This window comes from Lipophrys pholis, assembly GCF_963383615.2.
Source record: "Lipophrys pholis genome assembly, chromosome: 10".
Classification (NCBI taxonomy): Eukaryota; Metazoa; Chordata; class Actinopteri; order Blenniiformes; family Blenniidae; genus Lipophrys; species Lipophrys pholis.
The window spans coordinates 10,365,090-10,389,287 of NC_137640.1; the positions used below are offsets into that span (position 1 = coordinate 10,365,090).

The window sequence follows — 24,198 nt, forward strand, 5'->3', positions numbered from 1 at the left end:
TTTCACGAAGCCTGTTTAATGTAATTCATACAAATACGTCACTAGACAATAACAAATCATGCATGAAAGAATATAAAACAAATGATAGTGAATGTGTAAGATATAAAATTGGTCATTTAAACTGTTTTATCAAAAATGCATTTATTTTGATATTGATATATGTTGAAAAATGTACTGTAGTGGTGAGCACTCTTGCGTCATCATGAGACGGTTGTAGGTTTGAGTCCAGACAAAGCCTTTCTGAGTAGAGTTTGCATGTTCTCGGTCAGGTTTGTCCAAACTCGGTCCTCGAGGGCCCCTGTCCTGCATGTTTTAGCTCATGGGACTAAATGTTTGTGTGTGTGTGTAATTGTTTGATTCTCTGAATGTACCATGTGATGGACGGGTGATCCGCCCTAAATGAAAGACAAACGTATATGTACAGAATAGCCTAATATGTTTAAAATGTTCCTGAAAATATGCTGCTTTTCAAAACTGTTGTTAGTTTATATTTATGTATTTATTGTTTATTTAGTGTGCATACGCACACACACACACACACACACACACACACACACACACACACACACACACACACACACACACACACACTTCTATAATCCTGTCATTTACACAGTAAAGTAGCAACACATAAGCATTAAAAATGCACTATAAATGATAAGAGTTTAATAATAATCACCCATTGTGTATATTTTTATAACAACGATTCAATATTTGCAGATAGACTAATTATCATTGGATGGTTATTATAGAGGGTGAATTTGCTATAAATAATTGCAACAGTACAAACAAATAAGTAGAGAAATACCTTCAGGTTGGTCTGATTGAGCAGGACAGGTCAAGTTCAGGCCATGTGGTGGTTCGAACCTAAATATCCTCCATTATGGAGCTCAGTGCTCAGAGGAGCGGCTCAATGCTGCCATCTACAGGCTGGGAGGGGTGTAGTTATTTTGATAGTTTTTAAGGGCATGGCATTGTTTCAGGTTCATTTTCCCGAATTTACTTGACTCAATCCCAACTTTAAAACCAACAGTACTGCTATTCAATAATGATTTTTTTTTTCGCTGATCAAAAAGGTGTAGAAGATGTGTGGAATCATTTCCACCTCGTTTCAGAAACTCAGCATTTCAATGTAATTTGCCAGTTGTGCAGTCAGCTTGGATCAACCATGGCACCCTATAAATTAAAGAAAGCAGGTAGGCTACGGAACATGTTTCATATGGTTCTTCTGGAAAATACTTGAATATTTTAAACACATGGAAATGTTCAGTGTTGGTCCCAAACAGTGATTCACAATGTGGGTCACTAACAGATATTTTTTGGTTCGTTAGCTGGGAGAGTAAATGTAATACTTTTATAGATAAAGTTAACAAGATAAAATATAATTACCTCTTTTTCATTGCATGACGTTAGGCTCAGATGTGGCTCAATGTAAAAATGGGCACACCATAAGACCTTCTGGGGGAGCAGCCACCCCTAGTGGACAAAATAAGTCACTACTTACTCTTGTGTTCAAACACTTTATTGCAAGGTCAGCTGTGATTCAGAAAAGAAAAAACCCAGCAAATATAAGTCTTTAGATACACTGTATATAAACACTGTAAGCTTGAAATGTTTTAAACATAAAACAAATGGATGGGTTAACAGTGCTTTGATTGGATTAGACTATGCTTTCGAAATAAAAGCATTTATGTAAACTGCACAACAATGTGAGCACAGTACAAAAGGTGCAACCGCAATAATATGCACATAAGTCAATTTGTAATATATTCTTAGATATTTGTACATAGATTTATTGATCATGTTTGATTACCATCGATGAGCATCACGACTCCACAGCTCTGTGCAGAACAAGACATTGGACGTGTGCAGTCCTGCTGACATCCCCACCATCCTCCGTTCATTCACTCCATTAATATACATTCATTCCAACATCGGCACCGTCACAGAGTGCTCGATTAAAACGACACAGCAACACTTTAGCTACAAACAATCGCCTGAGGTGTCATAGTTTCAGGATCAAAAACAATACCAAAAAAAGGAGGATTTCCTGCAAATAAACTGAATTAATTAGATCTCTGTATTTTCTTAGTCTGATAAGGTGCAAAGATTAGCATAAAAACACAAGGTTGTCCATGTGAATTGGTTTCCTCATATCCCCATTTTAGCTACGATGACAACAATTTCACAACAGAGTTTCCGTGGTGTGAACCACTTTTCATTTTTCTCCATGAGTGTCTTCCTTCGTGCGGCTAACAGATCTCCTGTCTACTCATCCACTCCTGTGCTGTCCTGCATATCTGAACCAAAACGGTGCAGGACGCCCGTCTGCCCAAAGCAGAGATTTGCCATTAAAACGCATCAAGACGACCTCCCTCTTAACTTTGCGTCGCTCCCGTGTGATTCAGTGGATGAAGAAGCTCGTCTGATGCAATCTGAACAGGAGGTTGTGTGTGATGTCAAACGTGGTCAAGCTGATTCCCACTGCAATGGGGCCTTTAACCCAGTTCATGCTCAGGCCTTTGTACAGTCCGCGTACGACTCCCTCCTGGGTTACGATCTCGCGCATGGTCCCCATGATCGTGCGGCAGGACGAGCCAGTGACGCCGGCTGTCTGCATGCGTCGCCGCACCACGTCCAGAGGATATGAAGCCGACTGTCCAATGAGCCCTGCACAAGCGCCGAAGGCGAGGCGCTCATAAGGGTAAGGCTGAGACCGCTTTGTTTTCTCTACAGGGAAATTCAAAAAAAAAAAATTTAATCAATTAAAAATGAACATTTTCAAGAAACACTTTGAATGTATTTAACTGCAGTAAATGAACATTAAAGGTAAAACTACCTGCATGTAATTTTTTCAGCGTTTCATAAGTGAAGAAGGTGATTCCTGCGTACGGGATGACCCCCAGGATAGTGGGAGTGAAGCCTCGGTAAAGCGTCTTCAGTCCTTCTTCTTGGGAGATCCGTAGAAAAACATGCATAATGTTACTGTACCTGTTGGGGAAGAGAAGAGTAGTTGAACTAAACTGTGCAGAGGCACTTAGAATTGTCTGTTGAAGAAAGGAATAAAGTGCAAATGTGCAGAGTTCTCAGGGATTAGTGTTCAACTTTAACCGTTTAGTCGTTCTGACTATGTGGTAACAAAAATGTCTGCATGTAGAACTTGCATCTTAGAAGTTTATTTTACAACCCGGTTCCAAAACAGATGGTATTGTGTTAAATGTGATTCAAAACGTAATATAATGATTTGCAAATGTCATGAATCCATCTTATAATCCCCCACACAGCACATTGAGACATGGATTTTCTCATTTCATGGAAATTTGTGAGTTTTGAAATTTACGGCTACAACCCATCTCAAAAAAGTTGAAAAAGAGGCGACAAAAAAAAATAAAAAATTTGGGCAACAGGACAGCAACATCTGCAACACAATGCACCTTAAAATGAATGCACAATTTCAGAAAGATGTTCAACAAAAAAGACGTTGAAAATCCCACTATCAGTATAATATCTGAAAACGATTATGAGAAACATTATCATTCTCTATGTATACTCCCAGAAATCAGTGTCTGTGGACACAATTCACTGTGTAATCCACTAATGAAACCGGAAACTTTCATGCAAATGAAAAGCCATACGTGAAGCAGATCCAAAACACTGAATCTTCTATGAGCCGGACTCATTGAAAAGTCCGCAAATTGGAAATCTGTTCTGAGGTCAGATGAGTCAAAACTCAATTATATATATATATATATATATATATATATATATATATATATATATATATAAAAAATTGAAAACCATGGGCATCATGTCCTACGGACTCAAGAGGAGACATGCAGCGTTCCTCATTTTAAAGAATTTCCCTCTGGGATTTATAAAGTATTTTCTAGTCTATCATTTTTCTATCTTCCACTGTATGGGGTTTCAAACGAATAATTCAGCAAGGCAGACCCATGATTGTAGAGCAGCTGGAATCCTGCATCACTCACCTCCTAGAGATTCATTGACGAGTCTTAAGAGAAGAGGGAGTGTTGCATAATGGAAAACACGGCCTTGTGTGTTTTCCTTCACCACGCTTGAGTTTAAGCCACTTGCACTGACAGACACCCCCCCCCCACCACCACCACCACCACCACCACCACATAGTCTAAAGAGGCATTTCAAGTGCCAGTGAATGTCAGTCCTCATCTATCTCTCTCTGTGTTTATGTGATGGACTGGTGACCTGTCCAGGTTGTACCCTGCCTTTAACCAAGAGTCAGCTGAAATCGGTTGCAGCTCTGCACTTACACTTGCGTCAATTACAAAATTAACCGAAACGTATGATGATTAAGCCAAACAAAGGTTGTCAGGTTGGACCATGTTGTTGTCGCAAAACAATACATCGCAGGTGCTCACATTTCTTTAGCTGTGACGGCCATCCTGGCTCTGACCATGTCCAGTGGGTAGGTGAGCATGGTGGCGGTGGTGCCCGCCAGGGACCCCGCCAACAGACGAGGGAAAGGAGGGAGCGCTCTAAAACAAAGAAGGAAACAAAAGGCCGGTTAAGTAAACAAGTCGCCATCAGCTACAAACTGCACCAAAGGAATAATGAAATACTTTTACTCACTTTCCCTGGAAGCCGTAGTAATTCCCCAACAGTTTTTTGTACTTCTCGTGTGAGCAGAACTGAATGGCAGCGTAGGGCATGACTCTCACCATAGTGGCAGAGTTGCCCCTCCAGAGGCTAAGCATCCCATCCTTCATGTAGGTGCAGTAAATGAGCCTGAAGGCCTCCTGTGGATAAAAAGGGGGGGGGGGGGGGGGGGGGGTTATATAAATATCATTTCAATTAAGCAGTTACAAATAAAAACAATCATTTCTCGGTGTAAGAACTGTTTTTACTTGAGTGAATAACTGTTGTTCATTGCCCGGCTTACAGCAGTCGCCACAAGTTATAATGTGTAACTCTAAATAATCATGAAGCAATCACTCTATGATTCATTACGGCTATAGACAGCTCAACTCACCTTGGCAGAAAATCTTTTTGAAGACACTGTGAAAGGAAAAACACAGTCAACGTCAGAGTAAAACAACAGTCTCCTGTGCAGGCTAAACACTCCTCTAAGAGGATTAACTATCAGTTATAGCAAACCAGAAAACTCTGGAACAACGGGTAAACCGTCGCATTCCGGAGGAGTGAAGTATACATAACAGGTTATGTCACAATGTTTATATGTGGAGAGAAGGTATTAATGGGCTGTTGTTGTTCTTGCCTTGAAAAATGATCTTGGTACGGTCTAAAGGTGCAATGACTGTTTTGGCCACAGCTCCAGCAAAGGCGCCGCACAGCAGGGAGTCCAGCGTGGTCCATCTGGATCTCAGGTCCTGTTTGAAAACATTCAGTCATATAATTGAAAAGTGTATCATAACTGGAAGGGGGGGGGGGGGGGGGGTTGTTATCGTTGTTTAGAACAATGTGACGCAAAAGATGGACTTTCATCAGAACAAGTGTGCAAATGGCTAATCCTCCAGGACACATAGGGCAACAGACGAGCCGAAATCTGCACGTGAAGCCAATGTGGGTCAACCGATGTGCGGAAAAGCAACAGATAACGCCAACAAATACTGCACTGAAGTCGAACTGTTTGTGTGCTCGCAAAGATAGGCATTCCCTTTAGTGGAACAGTTGAACCCAATAAACAATCCCACATAGTGATAAGAAGAGCACTTAAAGCAAACATGTCTCACCTAAACCCAAACTAGAACGCGTCGGATTTGAAGTTGGATTTCTTTCATTTGCCAATTTAAATCACTCCATAAGATTTCAGTATATGTTGTGAAAATCGATTTTTCTGACTCATTTGTGCTGCTTGTTATCAACAGCCTAAATATGAAGTGTTGTTAATGTTTGCTCTTGATGTGAAAAAAAAAAAAATCCAAAATATATGAACTTTTGAATGACAGTTGTCCTCATTGAGTATTCCTAACTGCTCTATAAACAGAGGCTATAGCTTTGGATTATCTGGCACCTCACTGCTAAATACAGCCATGTACTAGTTGAGGCATGTCCTTCGTGGCACATTTAGCTGCCACCGCATGCCACAATTACAACAACCACCATAACAATGACTGGGATACCTTGAGACAAAAGTGTGTGTGTGTGTGTGTGTGTTTAAGCAGTGTTAAATACATAGTTATTACACGTTGTTGGTTAAAGAGTTAACAGTCTAATGGCTGAGAGGCAAGACAGGGTTGGACCACATTTCCCCCAGCGGATTATTTTGTAGTTGAGATACCTGAACAAGTTTAAACAACCACCGTGAACAAAGCAGTCCAAATGAGGACTCATTTGTGTGTGGACATGTTCACCTTTGTTTGGCTGGATGGTGGCAGAGTCAACACGGTGGCCTGGGCCACGGGCAGGTGGCTCTGGTGGTCGCTGACTTGGTGGGCCATGTGTGCCCTTCACAGATCACAGACACTGTCCGTCACTTGATCACTCATTCAAGGAAAAACGACACCCTCTGTGGAAATAAGTGAGAATATGTTGTAAATCCAACCACACTCTGACTCACGTGTCTCAGTTCCTTTATATATATATATATATATATATCCTAACACGGGTGGATTGGGGAGAGGGGGGGTCCTACTGTTCCCGTGGTAAGCTTGTAAACAAGGGTATTGTATTACAGAGGCTCGATACACTGTTTGTTTTTTTTTTTTTTTGCAAAATTTTAGCAAATACGCTGTCAAATATGAACAACTATACTGCTCCTACTGTCGATTACTTATAAGTAGGGCAGGCAACTTAGCGACCACACCTCGCATCAATAGTCATACCTACATACATAAACATTGGATTAACACGCTTGTGCATAACTATTCGCGTCTATATGCAGTTGCATCGCGACTAAATGTCATATTTGTTACCTTGCTCTGCGTTTCGAGGACAGGAAATCTTCGACGCGTCGTCTCAGTCAGTGCTGCAGCTTGTTGTAAACATTAGTTTGCTGGCTGGCTGGAGGCTCGTCCGTCGACTCAACGCGCAGCGGGGCTCGTCTGCACGGTCCGCACGTCCCCTCGCTGTTGTTGTTGTTGACGTCTCTGAAGATGAGCCTAAATGACAGCTGGCGAGCCTCGGTGCAGCGTGCAGGCTGTTTATAGGCGCGGCCGACGAGGAAATCCAGCACAGGCCTGCGCGCAAGATTGTTTATCTGCGCTATCTTAAGGAAACTGGGACGAGTGTGTGTGTGCGTGTGTGTCTATTTTGGACTACAAGAACCGAGAGCTAATCCCGTTTTGATATAGCGAAAGTCTCGCGAGAGTTCAAGCGACATTGGGTTGCCAGAATCTTCAAACAATCATTTTAAGGTCTCTTTTTTTGCATGTTTACGTTGTCTTTGTTTTCAACTTAGAGTGCTTAAATGTCGGCGTGAATACATGCAACTTTGACATAAATTTTGTTTGTCCTTATTTAAGAACAATGATAAAATGTTCAGCAGTTCAAGTACGCCCAAACAGGGCAGCCTTCCACAATAAGTCAAGCTGCTTTAATTGCACTGTGGTTTATAGATGTCCATTGGTACAAACCTGTTTTATAGATATTGAGTCATTTTGGATACACCCCTCTTCAACTGAACTTATCATCCAGTGGTTCATTCATGAATATATACAGAGCAGCTAAACATGCAAACTTCCATAATAATTGAATCCTAAATTGTTTTTAATGCAGGTGATGCACAGTGGATCGACTATAGAATTCAGTGGATGGGAATGAGTACTTTGAGATGAAGCCCTGAAAATGTGTTAAATTGGCGAGATCCATTTGGGTTTCTAGAACCAAGCAGTACGTTTATTGCTGCCAGATTCCACCTTCAAGACTTTTTTTCTCTCCAATATTTGAGAAAATGAAACCATAATAATCTTCACTGACTTAAAGTCTTATGTAAGAATCACTAAAAGTGAGAGAGAAGCCTCAGTGGATGTTAAGTAGGCTTTATTAAGGATATTTTCTAATAGTACAGAGGCTGATTTTGAGCTAACTTTATGTCGAAGGGCTATTAATGAATGAATGAATTACTTAAAAATAGAAGAACAATTATTGTAAATCGATAAAGCAAAGAGGTTATAGCATGCTTGGCAAACTTGACAAAATGTGAACTTTCTTTTGTATATCTCTTCAATTAAATAGTTGTTCGCAATGTGATAAAAAAAAAAAAAAAGTCAACAAAAACAACAAGCGACAGAGTAAGAATTTGACCTCTTGGCCATGGATTGTATATGACAGACCTGGCAACCCATGAGTCCGTCCATAGTGCTCTCAGCGCTGAAAAACTTGTTGTTGTCTGAAAGATGGCGTCTAATGTGGAGGCCCCGGAGCGCTGGTACCTCGCCCTTCTCGGCTTTGCGGAACATTTCCGAACCTCCAGTCCTCCCAAAATACGACTCTGCGTGCACTGCCTCCAGGCCGTGTTCCAATTCAAGCCCCCGCAGAGGATCGAGGCTCGGACGCATCTTCAGCTGGGCTCGGTCCTCTACCACCACACCAAGAACAGCGAGCTGGCCCGCAGCCACTTGGAGAAAGCGGTGAGCGGGCGCTCGGTCGAGGAAAGAGCGGGGATGCTGCGTAGAAGCAGTCCAGTGTAGGCCGCAGCCGGAGAACGCTGAGACCTATGGGACACTTTAGATTACTCATCATTCAAGTAGCTGCAGCGTAAACCGAAACAAACATTTAAGGCTTAATCGTGTATTATTAGCGGAAGTTTTGTTACATATTCGTCCTCAGTCGGTGGCGTTCGGCTTTCTCTTGTGTTAGCTATTGTGTTGGTGTTATTGCTGCTTGTCTTGCGCTGATATTGAACATTTGTTTTTCTGTTGCAGTGGTACATTTCTCAACAAGTTCCTCAGTTTGAAGATGTCAAGTTTGAAGCTGCCAGCATTTTGTCTGAACTCTTCTGCCAACAGGTAAATCATTTTCATTAACGCCATCGATGTACAGTACAGTAGGCGAGATGTAGTGAAACGCGCGTAACGTTATTTTTCTATGAAAAACAAACTGGACAGAGTGTAACGTGTATGATTTAATATTTGTAAGTCACATTGTGATATAGGGTACATGACAGCACGATCTTTTCAACTGAAGAGGGTTTTTTATTTTTTTTTGTACCAGAGCTGGTCAAATCATCAATTGCTGTCCTGGGTAAATATAATAAGGGGAAAGAATTAAAGGCAATAATTTACATGTTGTACTTGTATGTTCCCATTTACTAAGAAGTGGGATAGTTTTACAAGGATTTTTTTATTTTATTTTATTTTTTTTAAGTTGGGGTTGTTGTAAACATTGACGGAAATAAGAAAGGTTTACCTATTTAAAGACCGAAGCCTAAACAATTACCTCTGAAATCACAATAGCAACACACTAAATAACAATTTGTGTATTTAATTGCATGCGGTTTCCTACAGGTGTGTGCAATAATTTGGTCAGAGTTAATTATAAACGTGAAAAGCATTTCAAACCAGTGAAACATTACTCTAAACTAGTCATTTCAAACATACATCTTTCATATTCCACATCAACTTCATACATATCCTGTGTCTGGTCAAGTGACTAACAAAATTAGTCAGTGGAATCAGCATGGTGGATCCGTTTTTGCTCGGTAACCTCATTTTTTTTTTCAGTTTGAGGCCTGAAATAGTCTCTGTGAATCTTCAGGCAAATGTGATAACTGAGAAAATTTATCACAGATGACGTGTGACCCAAAATTTGCTCCGTTTCCTTACTATAGCCGAGTTCACTGACTTTACTTCTGGAAAATGTGGTTGCTTTTATCAGTTTTCTCACAGTTTTCTTAACTTCCAAAGCCCTTTACTTTGTTAGTCATGTTCACCCATTCACAGACACAGTCATGCACCAGTTTTATTTGCTGCCATGCACGGTGCTCAGTCCATCCATTGGGAGCAGTTTGGGATTCCGTGTCTTGCTCAAGGACACTTCAACATCTGAGCGATCAAACTTGGAAACGTAGAGACAGCCCGCTCTATGAATCAAGCCACTGCTGCACCCAGTTGAATGTCAAGCAGTCAGAAAAATAATCTTTGCATCTCAGTCGTCACCCTCATCAAATTTATGACCTAGAAGTTGAAAGTTTTTCTTCTACGGATGATGATCTATCCTTTTTAGTTTTCCTTGTGCTGACCTGCGTTATTTATCCTGTGTGCTGACTTCTGCACTTTTCTGATACGCAACTTGCATCTTGTAAATCTTCCTCGTCCCTGCTTAATGAATGTTCCTTAGTACACATTCAGTAGGAGTGTATTCCTCATCTTCACTCAGTGACTGTAACTGCTCCATGTCACGTCACATTCTATCCATCATCATCTTCGGCATCTTTTTACGGCTCCCCGCTGAAGTTGCCGCAGTGAGCCGTCATCCGTACATTTGACAAGTTTTAAGTTGGATGCAGTTTCTAAATCAACTGTGGAAATTGTACTTGAACCTCCTAGTTGCCAGCTTGTAGAAATCATTGGACAAAAAGACGACTATCGATGAAGAACCTAGCAACACTCACCTGGATATGAATCATCATCATAGCTCATTTTGCATAAATAAAAGGTTAGAAATTATTGTACGTATTATATATTGTATGCATAATGAATGCCATGCAATATATTGACAATTTCTAGTTTTGCAAATGAATGAATGTACATACCTGATTTTTAAAGTTGTTTTTTTTTCAAAGTGGTTTTTACTATAAATTGCACTTTGAATTATTGAAAAATTTAGAATTGATTAATTCTATCAATCGTTGAAGTTGTGTTTCCGTTAGCTTCTACCTATTCTCAATAGCAAAATTTTCCTTAAAAACCACTTTTGGGTCACTGAGAGATGGCAGCTCTAACAGAAGTCTTAAGTTGTGCTGTGGTGCTGGAATTACTCTCTGGCGGTTGATCTGTACGCTACCTGTGTGGCTGCATACACCAAGCTTTGCAAGAACAAAACTATCGTCGGTCAGTCGCGTCTCAAAAACTCGTGTATCAAAAAGGATTTCATTTTTAATGTTGCTAACAGACTCCAAAGGCAAATCTGTGGTCACTAATACAATTAAACAGAATAAAATGTAGTTGTTGTCTTTGTATTTGTAGCATAGGTACAAATTGAGGTGCAACTCTTGTTGGGAATTTAGACCGCTCATGTTAGATTTAAATATTGCTTTAATTTCAGTATTAGTGTACTACTGAATTTAGTTACGCTTATTGGTATTTTCACAAAATTCTTAAAACCATTGTATAGGTTGATGAATACAGTGTGCTGTTGATATTCTCCAGATCATTTCTCGGTCCATCCATATTCTATACTGCTTCATCCAATTCAGCTTATTCCTGCTAACAATGGGACTGAGCGAGGAAATTGAAATGCTTAGAGAAAAACCACACATGCACGGGGGAGAACATGCAGACTCTACAGGAATGCCTGGCCTTGACTAAAAACTCGCCAAAAAAAAAAAAGTTTTTAAGGCAAGAGTACTAATCACTACTGTGGTGTGAAATACCACTTGGTGTTAAAGCTGAAAGTTTAGAATAAGTGAATTGATAGTTATGTATCTTTTGTTTTTTTGTCTTTTTATAGAATTTGGTGGACTCTGCAAAGCCTCTGCTGCGTAAAGCCATCCAGATCTCACAGCAAACACCATACTGGCACTGCAGATTGTTGTTCCAGTTGGCGGTATGTATTTCTTCATGTATTTTCTTTATTTGTTGTTTAAGATGCAGCTCCCCCCCAAAAAAAATTTTTTTTCATGCGAATAGATTTGACTATAAACTTTGGGTGTTAGTGTGAGTACTGCTTTCTCTCAGATTGACTTCTATTGTTTCTCTATGGTAGGTCTTATTGGATTGGAGTGTGTGTGTTTGTTCAATGACAGGCGGCGGGTGCACACTAACTTTTTCTTTCTGTGACTTTCAGCAACTTCATACACTGGAGAAAGACCTGGTGTCAGCATGTGACCTTTTGGGAGTTGGAGCCGAGTATGCCAGAGTGGTGGGCTCAGAATATACGAGGTAAAGGTCACCCTCTCCTCTGCTGCGTGCACGTTTAGAGTTTTTTGTGTGGAGGTTTCTCACACCTCAATCAACCGTGTTCATGAATCTGTAGTGTGGAAAAACAAAAAAAACACTCTGAGCTCGAACAGGAAGACTGAGTAATTAATGATAATCCGTCCAGTCTTCACACCCCAGTTAATCACTCTGCGGCGGTTTGTTTTCTGTCCTCGATTATTCCATTTCAATTAAAGGGAAGTGAATTCTGAACATCCGGACACCTACTTCTCAGTACCACCATCCTGTTACCCAAGTGTTGCGAAACACACTTGTGTTCATCAAATTATAAAACATTGATAGAAGTACAACTTTAACCTCTTGATAAAGTGACTATTTTCATGCACATGCTGCTCCCACACAGGATTAAATTATGTCCTCTAGATTAAAAGAAATAAAATCAATATGGCCCCATTGCGTTTGAGAAAAAGAAATTGTTTGTCTTTACATATTTACATGTTAACGTTGCCTTTTATAAATGCATAGAGTTCACATTTCTGAGTACAATTCTTTTTTTTTCAATATTGTCTCAACTTTGCTACAATTTTAAGCATTCACTGAGCTGGGTACAATTATTTAGAAAAACTAATTTGTTTTTTGTTTTGTTTTTTCCCCAGAGCATTGTTTCTTCTCAGTAAAGGCATGGTGAGTCTTCTGCCAACCTTTTATTTTTTTTGTGCCATATCTATTACGTTTCTGCTATGAAAAGCGTTAACATAACAGCTCCATACGCTACCAGTTAAAAGTATGGACACACCACCGGTTTAGAGTCTCACTCGAAGCATCAAAATTATGAATGAACACATTTGGAGTTTTTTAGTAAACAAAAGGTGGGAAATGACTCAGAACTTGTTTTAGATTTTCGATTTCTCAAAGTAGCCACCCTTTGCTTTGACTACTGTTCTGCACACACTTGGCATTCTCCCAATGAGCTTCACGATGTCGTCACCTGAAATGGCTTTCCAACAGTCTTGAAGGAGTTCTTAAGAGAGCCGGAGTACTTTTTGGGGGGGGGGGGGGGTTTGCTTTCACTCTGCCGTCCATCTCACCCCAAACATCTGGATTGGGTTTAAGTCAGGTGACTGTGGCGGCCAGGTCATCTGGAGCAGCACTCCATCACTCTCCTTCGTGGTCAAATAGCCCTCACACAGTCTGGGGGTGCGTTTGTGGCCATTGTCCTGTTGAAGAGTAAATGATGGTCCAACTAAACGCAAACCAGATGGGATGGCATGTCGTTGCAGGATGCTTGTTGTGCTTGTGATGTGCTTGTTGCTTTTCCTTGGTGGTGGTTTCCTAGCAGGTATTTGACCATCAAGTCTCCTCTGAATGGTTGATGTAGAGATTGTCTGGCATTGATCTGGGTTCTACTCGTGAGGTGCTGTATGACTTATGAGGCTTGTGACCCGGATGGACTTACCCTCAGCAGCAGAGGTGACTCTTGGTCTTCCTTTCCTGGAGCGGTGTGAGTTTCAGCGCAGAGCTTGATGGTTTTTGCGGCTGCACTTGGGGACGCATTAAAAGTTTTTGCTATTTTCCGGACCGTCTGACCTTCGGTTCTTTTAAAGTAATGATTGACTGCGCTTTCTCTTTACTCAGCTGATTGGTTCATGCCAATAATATGAATTCTAACAGTTGTCAATATGGCTGACGTCTGCACAACAAAACTGATGGTCCAAACCCCATTAAGAAGGCAATATAATTCCACAAATGAACCCTGACAAGGCGCGACTGTGAAGGGAAAAACCATTTCAGGTGACGACCTCGTGAAGCTCATTGAGAGGCCGAGGCTTTGCAGCGCTGTCAACAAAGTAACGGGTAGCTACTTTGAGGACTCTCAAATATAAAACATTTTGAGGTATTTTAGACATTTTTGTTTACTACATAATTCCATATGTGTTTATCTATAGTTTTGATGTCTTCATTGAGAATCAAGATGTGTCAAGGTTTTGACTGGTCGTGTATATGGCAGTGATAGTTGTGCGAGATGAAAATAAACATAAATTAATGGATTAGTATTCTTTATTTCTTTTACATTCTAGTTGCTGCTAATGGAGAGAAAGCTTGGAGAAGTGCATCCTCTTCTCACACTATGTGGGACTATAGTGGAAAACTGGCAGGGGAACCCGATCCAGAAGGAGTCCCTGCGGGTCTTTTTCCTGGTGCTGCAGGTCACACACTACCTGGATGCTGGACAGGTAGGATACGCTTGTCTCCCGGGGCGAGAATGTCGTGAGGCAGCGCGTGTATTCGATAGTGATCCTTGTGCAAAACGGAGGTTCCGACTGATTATGAACGGCTTGTTTCTTTAGGTGAAGAGCGTGAAGCCGTGTCTGAAGCAGCTGCAACAGTGCATCCAGACCATCTCCACACTCCATGATGATGAGATCCTGCCCAGCAACCCGGCCGACCTCTTCCACTGGCTGCCCAAGGAACACATGTGTGTCCTTGTATATTTGGTAATGCAGCTTCTTTCTCCCCCCCCCCCCCCCCCCCCCCCCCACTTAAAATCTCCTAAAAGTTTAAACCTCTTGAAACGGCAGTGTCGCGGTCACATCTTCGTTTCTGCCTCGCAGCAGGGGTTTTTCATCCAACCATCAACCGATATCAAAACCATTCAGTGTTTTTCCTGGGGTTGAGCAAGTTAATGTGTAGTTATTGAGTAAAGCCAACAATCGCTTGGCATTACATTATAAATGAATAATTATGTCATAAGCAACCAACCAAGTCATACAGTCGATCATTGGACTTGATGGTATGACGTTTGACCAGCTCACCCGGGTGAACTCCAATCACATGTTCCTCTCGTTTCTGAAGCCATATTACTGTTATTCAGAACTCGACACAACTCGGAGAACTGAATATTAAGACAATTTTATAGTCACCTGGTGTCCCTCTATTGTGAACCCCGCTTAGTGGGGATGTGAACAGTGGGCTCTTATGATTCTACAGTCTCAGGCAATTTTTTTCTTTTTCTTTTATGTAACAAATTACTGACCGCGGCAAACAACTTTGGTTTTATTTGTCATTTTCAATTTCAAGTTGAGATTTCTCAGAACTGTTTTAGCTGCCACTGTACAACGAAATGCGGCTGTTTAAAAGTTAGATGTGCATTTTGTGTAGAATTGTCGTGGAGTTCATCATTCTTTTCTGACTTTTGCAGGTGACGGTGATGCACTCCATGCAAGCAGGCTATCTGGAGAAAGCTCAGAAGTACACAGACAAGGCTCTGATGCAACTAGAGAAGCTAAAAAGTAAATATGAAATTCATGTTTAGCCTTTTTTTAATATACAAATGTTTTTCAAATGAAGAAAAGGAAAAACAATTTGTCATTTGTATTGTTTTTTTTCTTTTTTACATTTAAGTGTTGGACTGCAGCCCCATCCTCTCGACCTTTCAAGTCATTTTACTGGAGCACATCATCATGTGCCGACTTGTCACAGGACACAAGGCCACTGCCTTGCAAGAGGTATTCTCACTCTCCCGTTTTTCTGTTTTTTGATATCTCTTTTTTTTTGCAACACGTGCAACCATCAACGTTTAATCGTTAGACTATGTAAAACTGCCCTGAACGCTTCGTATTCTCCCATATTACAAAACCGGATGAGCGTGTGGAAGTGAACACCCTGTGTGCTATGTCCAGATCTCACAGGTGTGTCAGCTGTGCCAACAGTCCCCCAGGCTCTTCACAAACCACGCCGCTCAGCTTCACACGCTATTAGTAAGTACTTTCAATTGAAGTCCTCATTTTTTTTTAAAAAGCGAAAGAAATGTGCTTGTTTCAACATGAATGTTTGCATCGTCAAGAATTGTGCTGTTCAACTTTTTCATGCGTTTTACACTTTTGACTGTTTTATTCAAAAAAAAGGATTTATTGTTGTAGAATATCCTCGCCGACTCTAACTTGCTGTCAGTGCTATATAGAAAACCATAAATGTTGATTTATTTTATTTTGAAACAGACAACAAGAGGATCATTACATGCATCAACGGGAATGTTTTAACGTGACCAAATTAGTTTGGAAATTATGCTTTGCCTTTTTCCGGAATGCTTTGCATTCATAGGAAGACATTGTTGGGTTAAGAGTACAAGATGACATACAAACCAAGAACACATTAAAATGTATTGAAACATAAAGGTTGTGGTTAAAAAAAACCTGAATGAAACTCGTCTAATACTTGAAAATGCTTAAAGAACAGAATAGTTTGTTTTTTGTTTTTTTTAAATGTAGTCACTGAGTAAATTTACATTACATCCTCCCTTTTTTTTTTCTTGTACCTTTCATCCTGCAGGGTCTGTACTGCATCTCGGTGAACTGTATGGACAATGCAGAGGCACAGTTTACTACAGCCTTGAGGGTGAGCGCTCGACTGTACTTTCTCGGACGCAGCGACCATTCTCACTTCTCCTCTGCGTTGGCTACATTCCTCACCAACATGTCCATTTCCTGTTTCCCTTTCAGCTCACCGCACACCAGGAACTGTGGACGTACATTGTAACCAACTTGGCCAGCGTGTACATAAGGGAAGGAAACCGACACCAGGAGGTCAGTTAACTATTAATGGGTCACCTCTGTATGTCTTCACAGTGGAATGCAGAAAGCCACATCCAACGCACGTGTTTGTTTATGCTTTTTCTTTTCTTTTCTTTTTTTATGGTTGTGGTATCATTTCTGTGTCAGTAAACCCGCCGGGCCAGTGGCTTATCACATATATTGTTTTTTTTATGGGAGAAATGTTCTGTTGGCTGATACACAATATGTCCACCAGAGGTCACTAAGACGTTTACGTGGTAGACGCGAAACGTCTCACTTGGTCTTATCATGCTTATGTGTTCCTTATTTTGGGTTTGAGATCATTATCAGGACATTGAGGTTACTTTGAATGGAATCTGCTGTGAAGAAAACAAGAAAATATTCCCAGTGTTGCCTCATTTAACCTCTGTGTTCATCCTCTCCGTAGCTGTACAGCCTCCTGGAGAGAATAAACCCAGACCATAACTTCCCAGTAAGGTAAGTGGCAAAGGACTTGTACAGTTCGTACAAGGCGATATAATATGTTGCACCGAAGCAAAGCATTTTGTTGAAACTGTTAAATATCGAGCCCCTGGCTTTATTTTCGTTTCAGCTCCCACTGCCTCCGTGCGGCAGCCTTCTACATCAGGGGACTCCTGTCCTTCTTTCAAGGACGCTACAATGAGGCAAAGTATGACAAATCTTAACTGGTTTGATGGAGAACCCGCCAACTGATTTGTCCTGCCTGGGTAGATAATTACATTTCAATGTGCTGCAGACGCTTCCTGCGGGAGACCCTGAAGATGTCCAACGCCGAGGATCTGAACAGGCTGACTGCCTGCTCCCTGGTTCTGCTGGGCCACATTTTCTATGTGCTGGGCAACCACAGAGTAAGACTTGATAGTTGATTAAAGGCTGCTGCTCACACAGAAGGTTTAATTTTAAATTAAAAAAGAAAAAAGCTGACTTTTTGCTTAAATCAGGGCCTGAAGAACAAGGTCACCAGAACATTTTCTCTTGTCCATTTTGAGCGAAACAGAGACAATATAGCTTTTTTTTTTTGCTTTTTTTAATGCATCTGCCTAAAGAAGGAAGGCAGACCTGTAGACGTGCCCATGGAACTATTCACTACTATCAACCTATTATCAGGAACCAGTAGAGTAATGTCCTGTCATCCGGCCTGTTAGCTGAAGTTGAAACAAAGCACAAAGACTTAAAAGAGAAAGACAGAGAGAGAATCTATGACTATTGTAAAATACTGAATAAATGATCCAGCCCTTTGTTGGGCATCTCTACACTAAACACATTTCTAAGCTGGCTCCTCTCAGTGATCTATGATGATCCCTTAAACTTTGGTTTGTGCCTCATTTATATGAGGAAGCTAGTCTTTAGTGTTGAGGACTTTCAATTTGGGCAAATTATTTGAAGAGAAAATGATTGTGCATCTGGAAGAGCTGAATTGAATCTGTGAGACTTCCAAAAAAAAAAAACATCTTAAATGACTGTATTTAGTTTTTTGTTTTTTTCAATGAGAGGATTTTGATGGCTGTTGGCAGTGTCTTAAAATTATATATCTTTTTCTGTCCAGGAGAGTAACAACATGGTCGTACCTGCAATGCAGCTGGCCAGCAAGATCCCCGACATGTCTGTCCAGCTCTGGTCTTCAGCTCTGCTGAAAGGTACTCAATCGGCCATTTCTACTCGCCTCCATGTACAGTAGAGTAGAGGAGAAGCTGTGAGAATGAAGGGCTTTGCTTTTCCAGATTTTAGCTGCACGTTTCTCAAAATAATCAGCTATGTTTAAACCTCTCAAATCATTTTGTTTGTACTGTTCTTGCAGACCTGAACAAAGCACTTGGGAACACTATGGATGCCCACGAAGCTGCCCAGATGCATCAGAACTTCTCCCAGCAGCTCCTGCAGGATCATATCGCAGCTTGCAGCCTCCCTGAGCATAACCTCATCAGTGTATGTGAAACAACTTAGTTTGGCATTCTTTTCTTTTTTTTCGCCCTAATGTTTCAGCTCTTCGCTCGGAGAATTACTAATGTCTCAAAATGTTTGTTTTTGTCCTGCAGTGGACCGATGGCCCACCTCCTGTCCAGATCCAGGCGCAGAATGGCCCGACCACCAGCCTCGCCAGCCTGCTATGAGCAGGCTCGCGTACGACTGCAGCTGGTATTTAATCACAGGCAGCAAACGGATGCCTATTAACCCGCTATCCAGACCACTGTAGCTTGACTGGTTTTCAGCATTTGATCGTCTGGACTTTTCACCTTTTTGTATACTCAAGGTTTCTTCCTCAATAAAGATTTGTTCAATGTCATTCAACAGCAACTGCTGATGTACATGTTTCATCATCTTTGTTGGCATGGACGCTTACGGGGCACAAAGGCAGGACTTGTTTTGGTCTGCCAGGATTTATTTCCATTTGTTGGAAAATGTGGGTTAGATAAAGGGGGCAATGCAGAAAATGTAGGAGAAATTAATTTATTCTTGTCACTTTTAAACTCATGGTAAATATTTTACTTTTGGCATTTCTGGTATGAAGGGTGTCTTTCCGTGCATGGTAGTTACTGATGCAGAATCCCCACAATCGGATCCTCAACAATTTTTTTTCTTTTTCTTTTTTTGCACAGAATTTACAATAGGAAAAAAAATATATAAACCTCTTGTGATTTTTTTTTTCTTTTTTTTTTTTTTTTTTCTTTTTTCACAAAATGTCGATTTGAAATGTGTCATTTTGCAAAAGTGCAGTTATTTTGAGGCAATGCGGTGCGGAAAGTGACTCTTTTAGGTCTGCTGTTTTAAACTACATGATGTACCTGAATGATTGGTCTGATAAAGCATTTACCTGATTTATTTTTCCAAGTTCCATAATATATGAAACAATTTTGATGTGAGTTTTAGAGATATCAAAATGTTTTTTATTTTGTTATATATTGTATTGATAGTTTGACTACATGTTTTTCCTCACATTGTCGGTTTAGATTTGCCACTCATTGAACCTTTTACTGTACAATAACATTTTATAAAGTCCCTAGTAAGGTGTGATTTTATTTTAGTTATACTATGTAGGCATTTTGTTGCTTGGTATTTAAAGCACTCTGTAAGGACACAGTTGAAGCTTAAGTACTTGCCATATTCTATCTAAATCCTATGTTTTTAACTTGTATTTGCTTTTTAATAATTCTTCAATAAATATATGACTCATTTTGTGACTTGCATGATCATTTGTAAACATAGGACTTCATTGTGATTGATTTTCTAAGAAGATATATGCTGACTGGACCTAAAAATACAAAGAGGACCTGATACCGTTTAATAAGTACAGAAAGGATCAGGGTTCATACTTGGGTTACCAGTGGCAGTCGGACAGAAATACTGTATTCCAGTAAGTGAGAATTAGTTTTAAGCCAACTTGTAGTTGATGTAGGTTTCCAGTCGTACAGTATATGCATATATTTGGATGTGTAATGGTCTAAATGTGTGTCATAATCACTTTTAAACTTATTATGGGGAACTTCAGAAAGCTTGTAAATTGCGTTTATGAACCTGTAGGAAGTTCTATAAGACGTTTGAGAGTTTTTTTCTATAGGCTTATTGAAGGTGTTGCAAGTTAAAAACAACTTTAATCATGATTGTATAATATAGTGTTTCAAGCTACAGTTCTATTTCTTACTGGATTTCCATGAAGGCTTCTAGTCCTACTCTCACTACATCCACTGTCAATGATTGCATACCTTTTTGTCCTTTGTATCTTCCAGATCATCTAAAGATTGGGGGACTTCAACACTCTTCTAATTGAAAGCTATGAGTAGTGTCACTAATCCTTGAGTAGATTGTAGAAAGTGACTTATGGATTTCTTTAACATGTGCACATTGAAAGTTGACCAGCTAAGAGCAGACAAAGCTTCGCCCCCCCCAACCCCCCACTCCTGTAAAACTCCTGACGTCTAGCCAAGATGGAAGGGGACCTTGATCCCAGGTTTGAAACCGCTGCCGTGCAATATTGAGTACTGCGGTCAGACGAGGCTATTTGTTATTGATGGAGAAAGTCGGCTAAATATTACTAGACACTTTGAAAGTTACTGCTTCGTGGATTAATTTTATGTGCACCGTTAATTAAATATTTTGTGACATTTTTATATAACTTTAAATTTTGAAATAATAAAGCAATGCTATCTAAAAGCAAAATGCATTGCTATTCTTTGCTGGATTGTTTGTGTGAAATACCAGCGGCATCATGTTTTTTCAAAAGCTTCATAAAGTCTACAGACTCTGCACAGGTTTTACCTATGTCAATGTGATTAGTACAACTATTTTGCTATGTAATCTCTGACTTTCATCAACTCAACATTTCTAGCTGGTAAGGATTCTGAGGAATGTACGGAATAACGCCACTCGCCTGATAATAGGTTAAGGCTTCATGGCGATGTCGGCTAACTTTTGTGTTTACTGTAAAAAGAAACCCATGTCTATCTCTGGAAATGGGATGTCTGGATGTATAGCTGATGTCTTACCTTTTTTCACTGAGGGCACAAAAGAATAATAATATTGTTCTTTTCACAAAAGAAAACTATATGAGACAGTGGGCTCCTCACGAGAGGTGTAGTATATCACTTTACCACAAGTGAATAAATGAAGCACTATCAATCAAATGTATATAAATTATGCTTGATAGATTTTTAAATCCTGGGGACAATGAAAAATAGATCATGACCTGCAGTACCTCTGATTTATGAAGCATATGGAAGCAAATGGTCCGATTCAATGTAGATTTCAGTCATTTTAATTGGCCGTGTGATGCCTTTGAAAAGAGATTTGTAGCTCAGTAATCATTACATGGCAGATTCTTACTTGTAACTGCATTAAGAGTGTTTCTAATGTTTCATTCATTATGACTTTCAGTGTGATATACAGGTCTGTCAAATAAAAAAAAAAGCTTTAAATGAGGATACAGAGCCTGAAATGTAGTAGATTATTGAGTTGGTATGTGAGTTGCATAAAATCCACTTCTTTCAAACAAGCTGCTGGTTTCACTGTAAATGGGAATTGGATTTCACTTATATAGCGCTTTTCCACCGCGTAAGCAGTCCCCAAAGCGCTTTACATTGTTAATCACGTTCACCCATTCACACACACATTCACACACCAATGGAGGCGGCTGCCATGCAGGGCACTCACGCCATCCACTGGGAGCAGTTTGGGGTTCAGTGTCCCGCCCTGTCCCTACCTGATGAGCTTTAAATCAGCTTTTTGTGTTATCATATGTCAGGATGTAGGTGTGTGTTTCCCCCCACAAGATGTGAGTTCATTCATCCCTTGAGTGATACACATCAGCCTGGATAAGTAGTCTGATGGAACTTCTGATATCTGTTGAATTCTTGGCTGCCCAGTGCTCGGTGTTAGATTGCTGTTGTTGGTTTGTCATTCCCACGGTGACCTGGATGGTCTCCTCAGCAACAAACTATAAACAAATCCAAACTGCCTCTGAGATTAGCTATACAGGCAATAGGATAGTGAGCAATACCAGGACAGGCAATGCCACCCAGTTGGTACCACTAGGTCTTTTTCTGGGTGAAGTTTTCTAGTTCTCCCTGTGTGTGTTTGCGGGTTTCCTCCTGGTACTCCGGTTTCCTCCCACAGTCCAAAAATAATGCATGTGAGCTTAATTCGTGACCCTAAATTGCCCATAGGTGTGAATGTGAGTGTGTGTGTTTGTCTGTCCATGTGTTTGCCCTGTGATGATCTGACGACCTGTCCAGGATGTATCCTGTCCCCATCCATAGTTAGCTGGGATTGGCTCCAGCGCCCCGTGACCCTGCACAGGATGAAGTAGTACACGGAATGGATGGATAGGATTTAGAGAGGAATACCTGTGAATTTAGAAAAAAAGAAGTAGAACATGTTACTGGGACCCAGTATACAGTTATATGAAAAAGAAAAAAACATTTGCACCTGCAGAAATGATCAAACGTCGTCTCATCAATGATTTAACATAGAAAGGTGACAAAATACCAAAAGGCTTCTAGCTCTTCCTTACTGCGTGGTGCCGATCATGAAGATATGCTGGAATAGAAGTGCTTTACACACTACAGCAGTTGCAACAGATGGCCTGCACCACTATCTTCCTCTGCCAGGTTTGTCTGTGGGTGGTGACTGAAATTCAGATGTGATCATTATCAAGAGAATCAAAACAACAGAAAAACGCAATAACATGGACAATAACCCCCAGAATTCCCACAACATCACCACAAACTGTTGCAAGTGATGCGGCCTTGGTGCTTTAGCAGTGTCCCACGATGCGGGCGTCTCCGGGTGTACTTCAGGAACTGGCCGACGCATCCTACCATCAGGACAAAATGTTCCTTGGAAATATACAGAAGCTCTAAGGAGGGCAGCAGTGGTTACCTGGGGCAGCGAGGACACTGAGAGCACACAGAGAGTTTGGCTCTGGTAGTCTCCACTGATGTCTTCGCTGCTATGATAAATGGAGCCAAAATTACGAAAGGTCAATTTCTTTGCTCTGGCACAGTATGAAACTTGATACCTACTCTCTGCAAACAAGGCAAGGCAAAGCAACTTTATTTAGATAAAACATTTCAGCAACAAGACAATTCAAAGTGCTTCACATCAACAAATGTGAAAACCAAAACATATTAAAATATTTAATACATCTAATATTTCTTTTTTCTCTGAATGTATTTCTTCATGTAGATTTGCTCTCCTCTTGTATACTGTGTTAAAATGGGGAAAGAAAAACGGTGTATGGATCTTTGAATTTTTTGATGTGTGTTTTGCTCTGAACAATAAAAATAGTCATTGTTTGAAATGTTCATTTTATATTTTCGATGTGCCATACTTTCAATAAAGACATTCATTAAAAAATGGAACACAATAGTAACAGTCATTAAGAAAGACATTGTTTGTGCCATTATGAAAACGAGCATACAAAAACAAATCACTTTAGAAGATATGAAGTAGTATACAATCATACAAAAAGCTAAATGTATGGTGAATTGATTAAATAGATACCAAAGGGATCAAATGCACAGCATATAAAGCAGTTACAAACTATGTAAATACTGACAAAAATGTTAAGAAAACAAGAAGATCAGGTAATAAAATAAAGTCTTTCTGTTTGTTGCGTTGCAGTGTTAGATTAAATTCTGTAATTGGTATGGTGTAATCAACCCATATAAGGTTACTCTTGGCCCCAGGGTAATAATTCAACTCATAAATGAAAGAAATTATTGTCTTGATCTTGACCTAATATGATTATGCGACTAGGGTGAAAGACCTCGTGATCAGATCAGTATGGTTTCAGTTTCTGGAAGAAGTTGTCCTCCACAGACTTTTACAAAAAGAAGTGACTACCTTTATTTACAGATTGAAGTCAGACAGCCAATGAATTCAAAAGACACGCAGGTAATGAATAGATGGATCAAATCGCAAGAAAACAATTACATGAAAGGGTTGCATAGTCAAAGAAAAGTGTTTCCCTAAATCTCACATCGGACCTCACATGGATAAAAAACTTGAATACTGAAGAACATGTAATGTAAGCATTTCTATAAAACTCAAAACAAATAATTAGTTCACGCAACTTT

At 40.2% G+C, this 24,198-nt stretch overlaps 2 protein-coding genes across 2 annotated transcripts; one reads left to right on the forward strand and one right to left on the reverse strand.

The window, feature by feature from the left end:
• Window positions 1–1,508: 1,508 nt before the first annotated feature.
• LOC308115894 (mitochondrial coenzyme A transporter SLC25A42-like) lies at window positions 1,509–7,257 on the reverse strand. Its single transcript, XM_080473750.1, has 8 exons — window positions 6,912–7,257; window positions 6,351–6,505; window positions 5,255–5,366; window positions 5,009–5,034; window positions 4,609–4,775; window positions 4,398–4,514; window positions 2,840–2,991; window positions 1,509–2,730 (listed from the first exon to the last, which is right to left on the reverse strand). The coding sequence occupies exons 2-8, from the start codon at window positions 6,435–6,437 to the stop codon at window positions 2,405–2,407; spliced, it is 987 nt and encodes a 328-aa protein (XP_080329876.1). The 5' UTR covers window positions 6,438–6,505; window positions 6,912–7,257; the 3' UTR covers window positions 1,509–2,404.
• On the forward strand, window positions 6,631–19,799 carry mau2 (MAU2 sister chromatid cohesion factor). Its single transcript, XM_080473749.1, has 19 exons — window positions 6,631–6,641; window positions 8,334–8,567; window positions 8,862–8,945; window positions 11,608–11,703; window positions 11,944–12,038; window positions 12,692–12,719; window positions 14,114–14,269; window positions 14,384–14,530; window positions 15,235–15,325; window positions 15,438–15,541; window positions 15,716–15,793; window positions 16,365–16,430; window positions 16,535–16,618; window positions 17,034–17,083; window positions 17,199–17,276; window positions 17,364–17,475; window positions 18,174–18,264; window positions 18,426–18,553; window positions 18,664–19,799. Exons 2-19 carry the CDS (start codon window positions 8,334–8,336, stop codon window positions 18,736–18,738), a joined length of 1,797 nt encoding a protein of 598 aa, XP_080329875.1. The 5' UTR covers window positions 6,631–6,641; the 3' UTR covers window positions 18,739–19,799.
• Window positions 19,800–24,198: the final 4,399 nt, after the last annotated feature.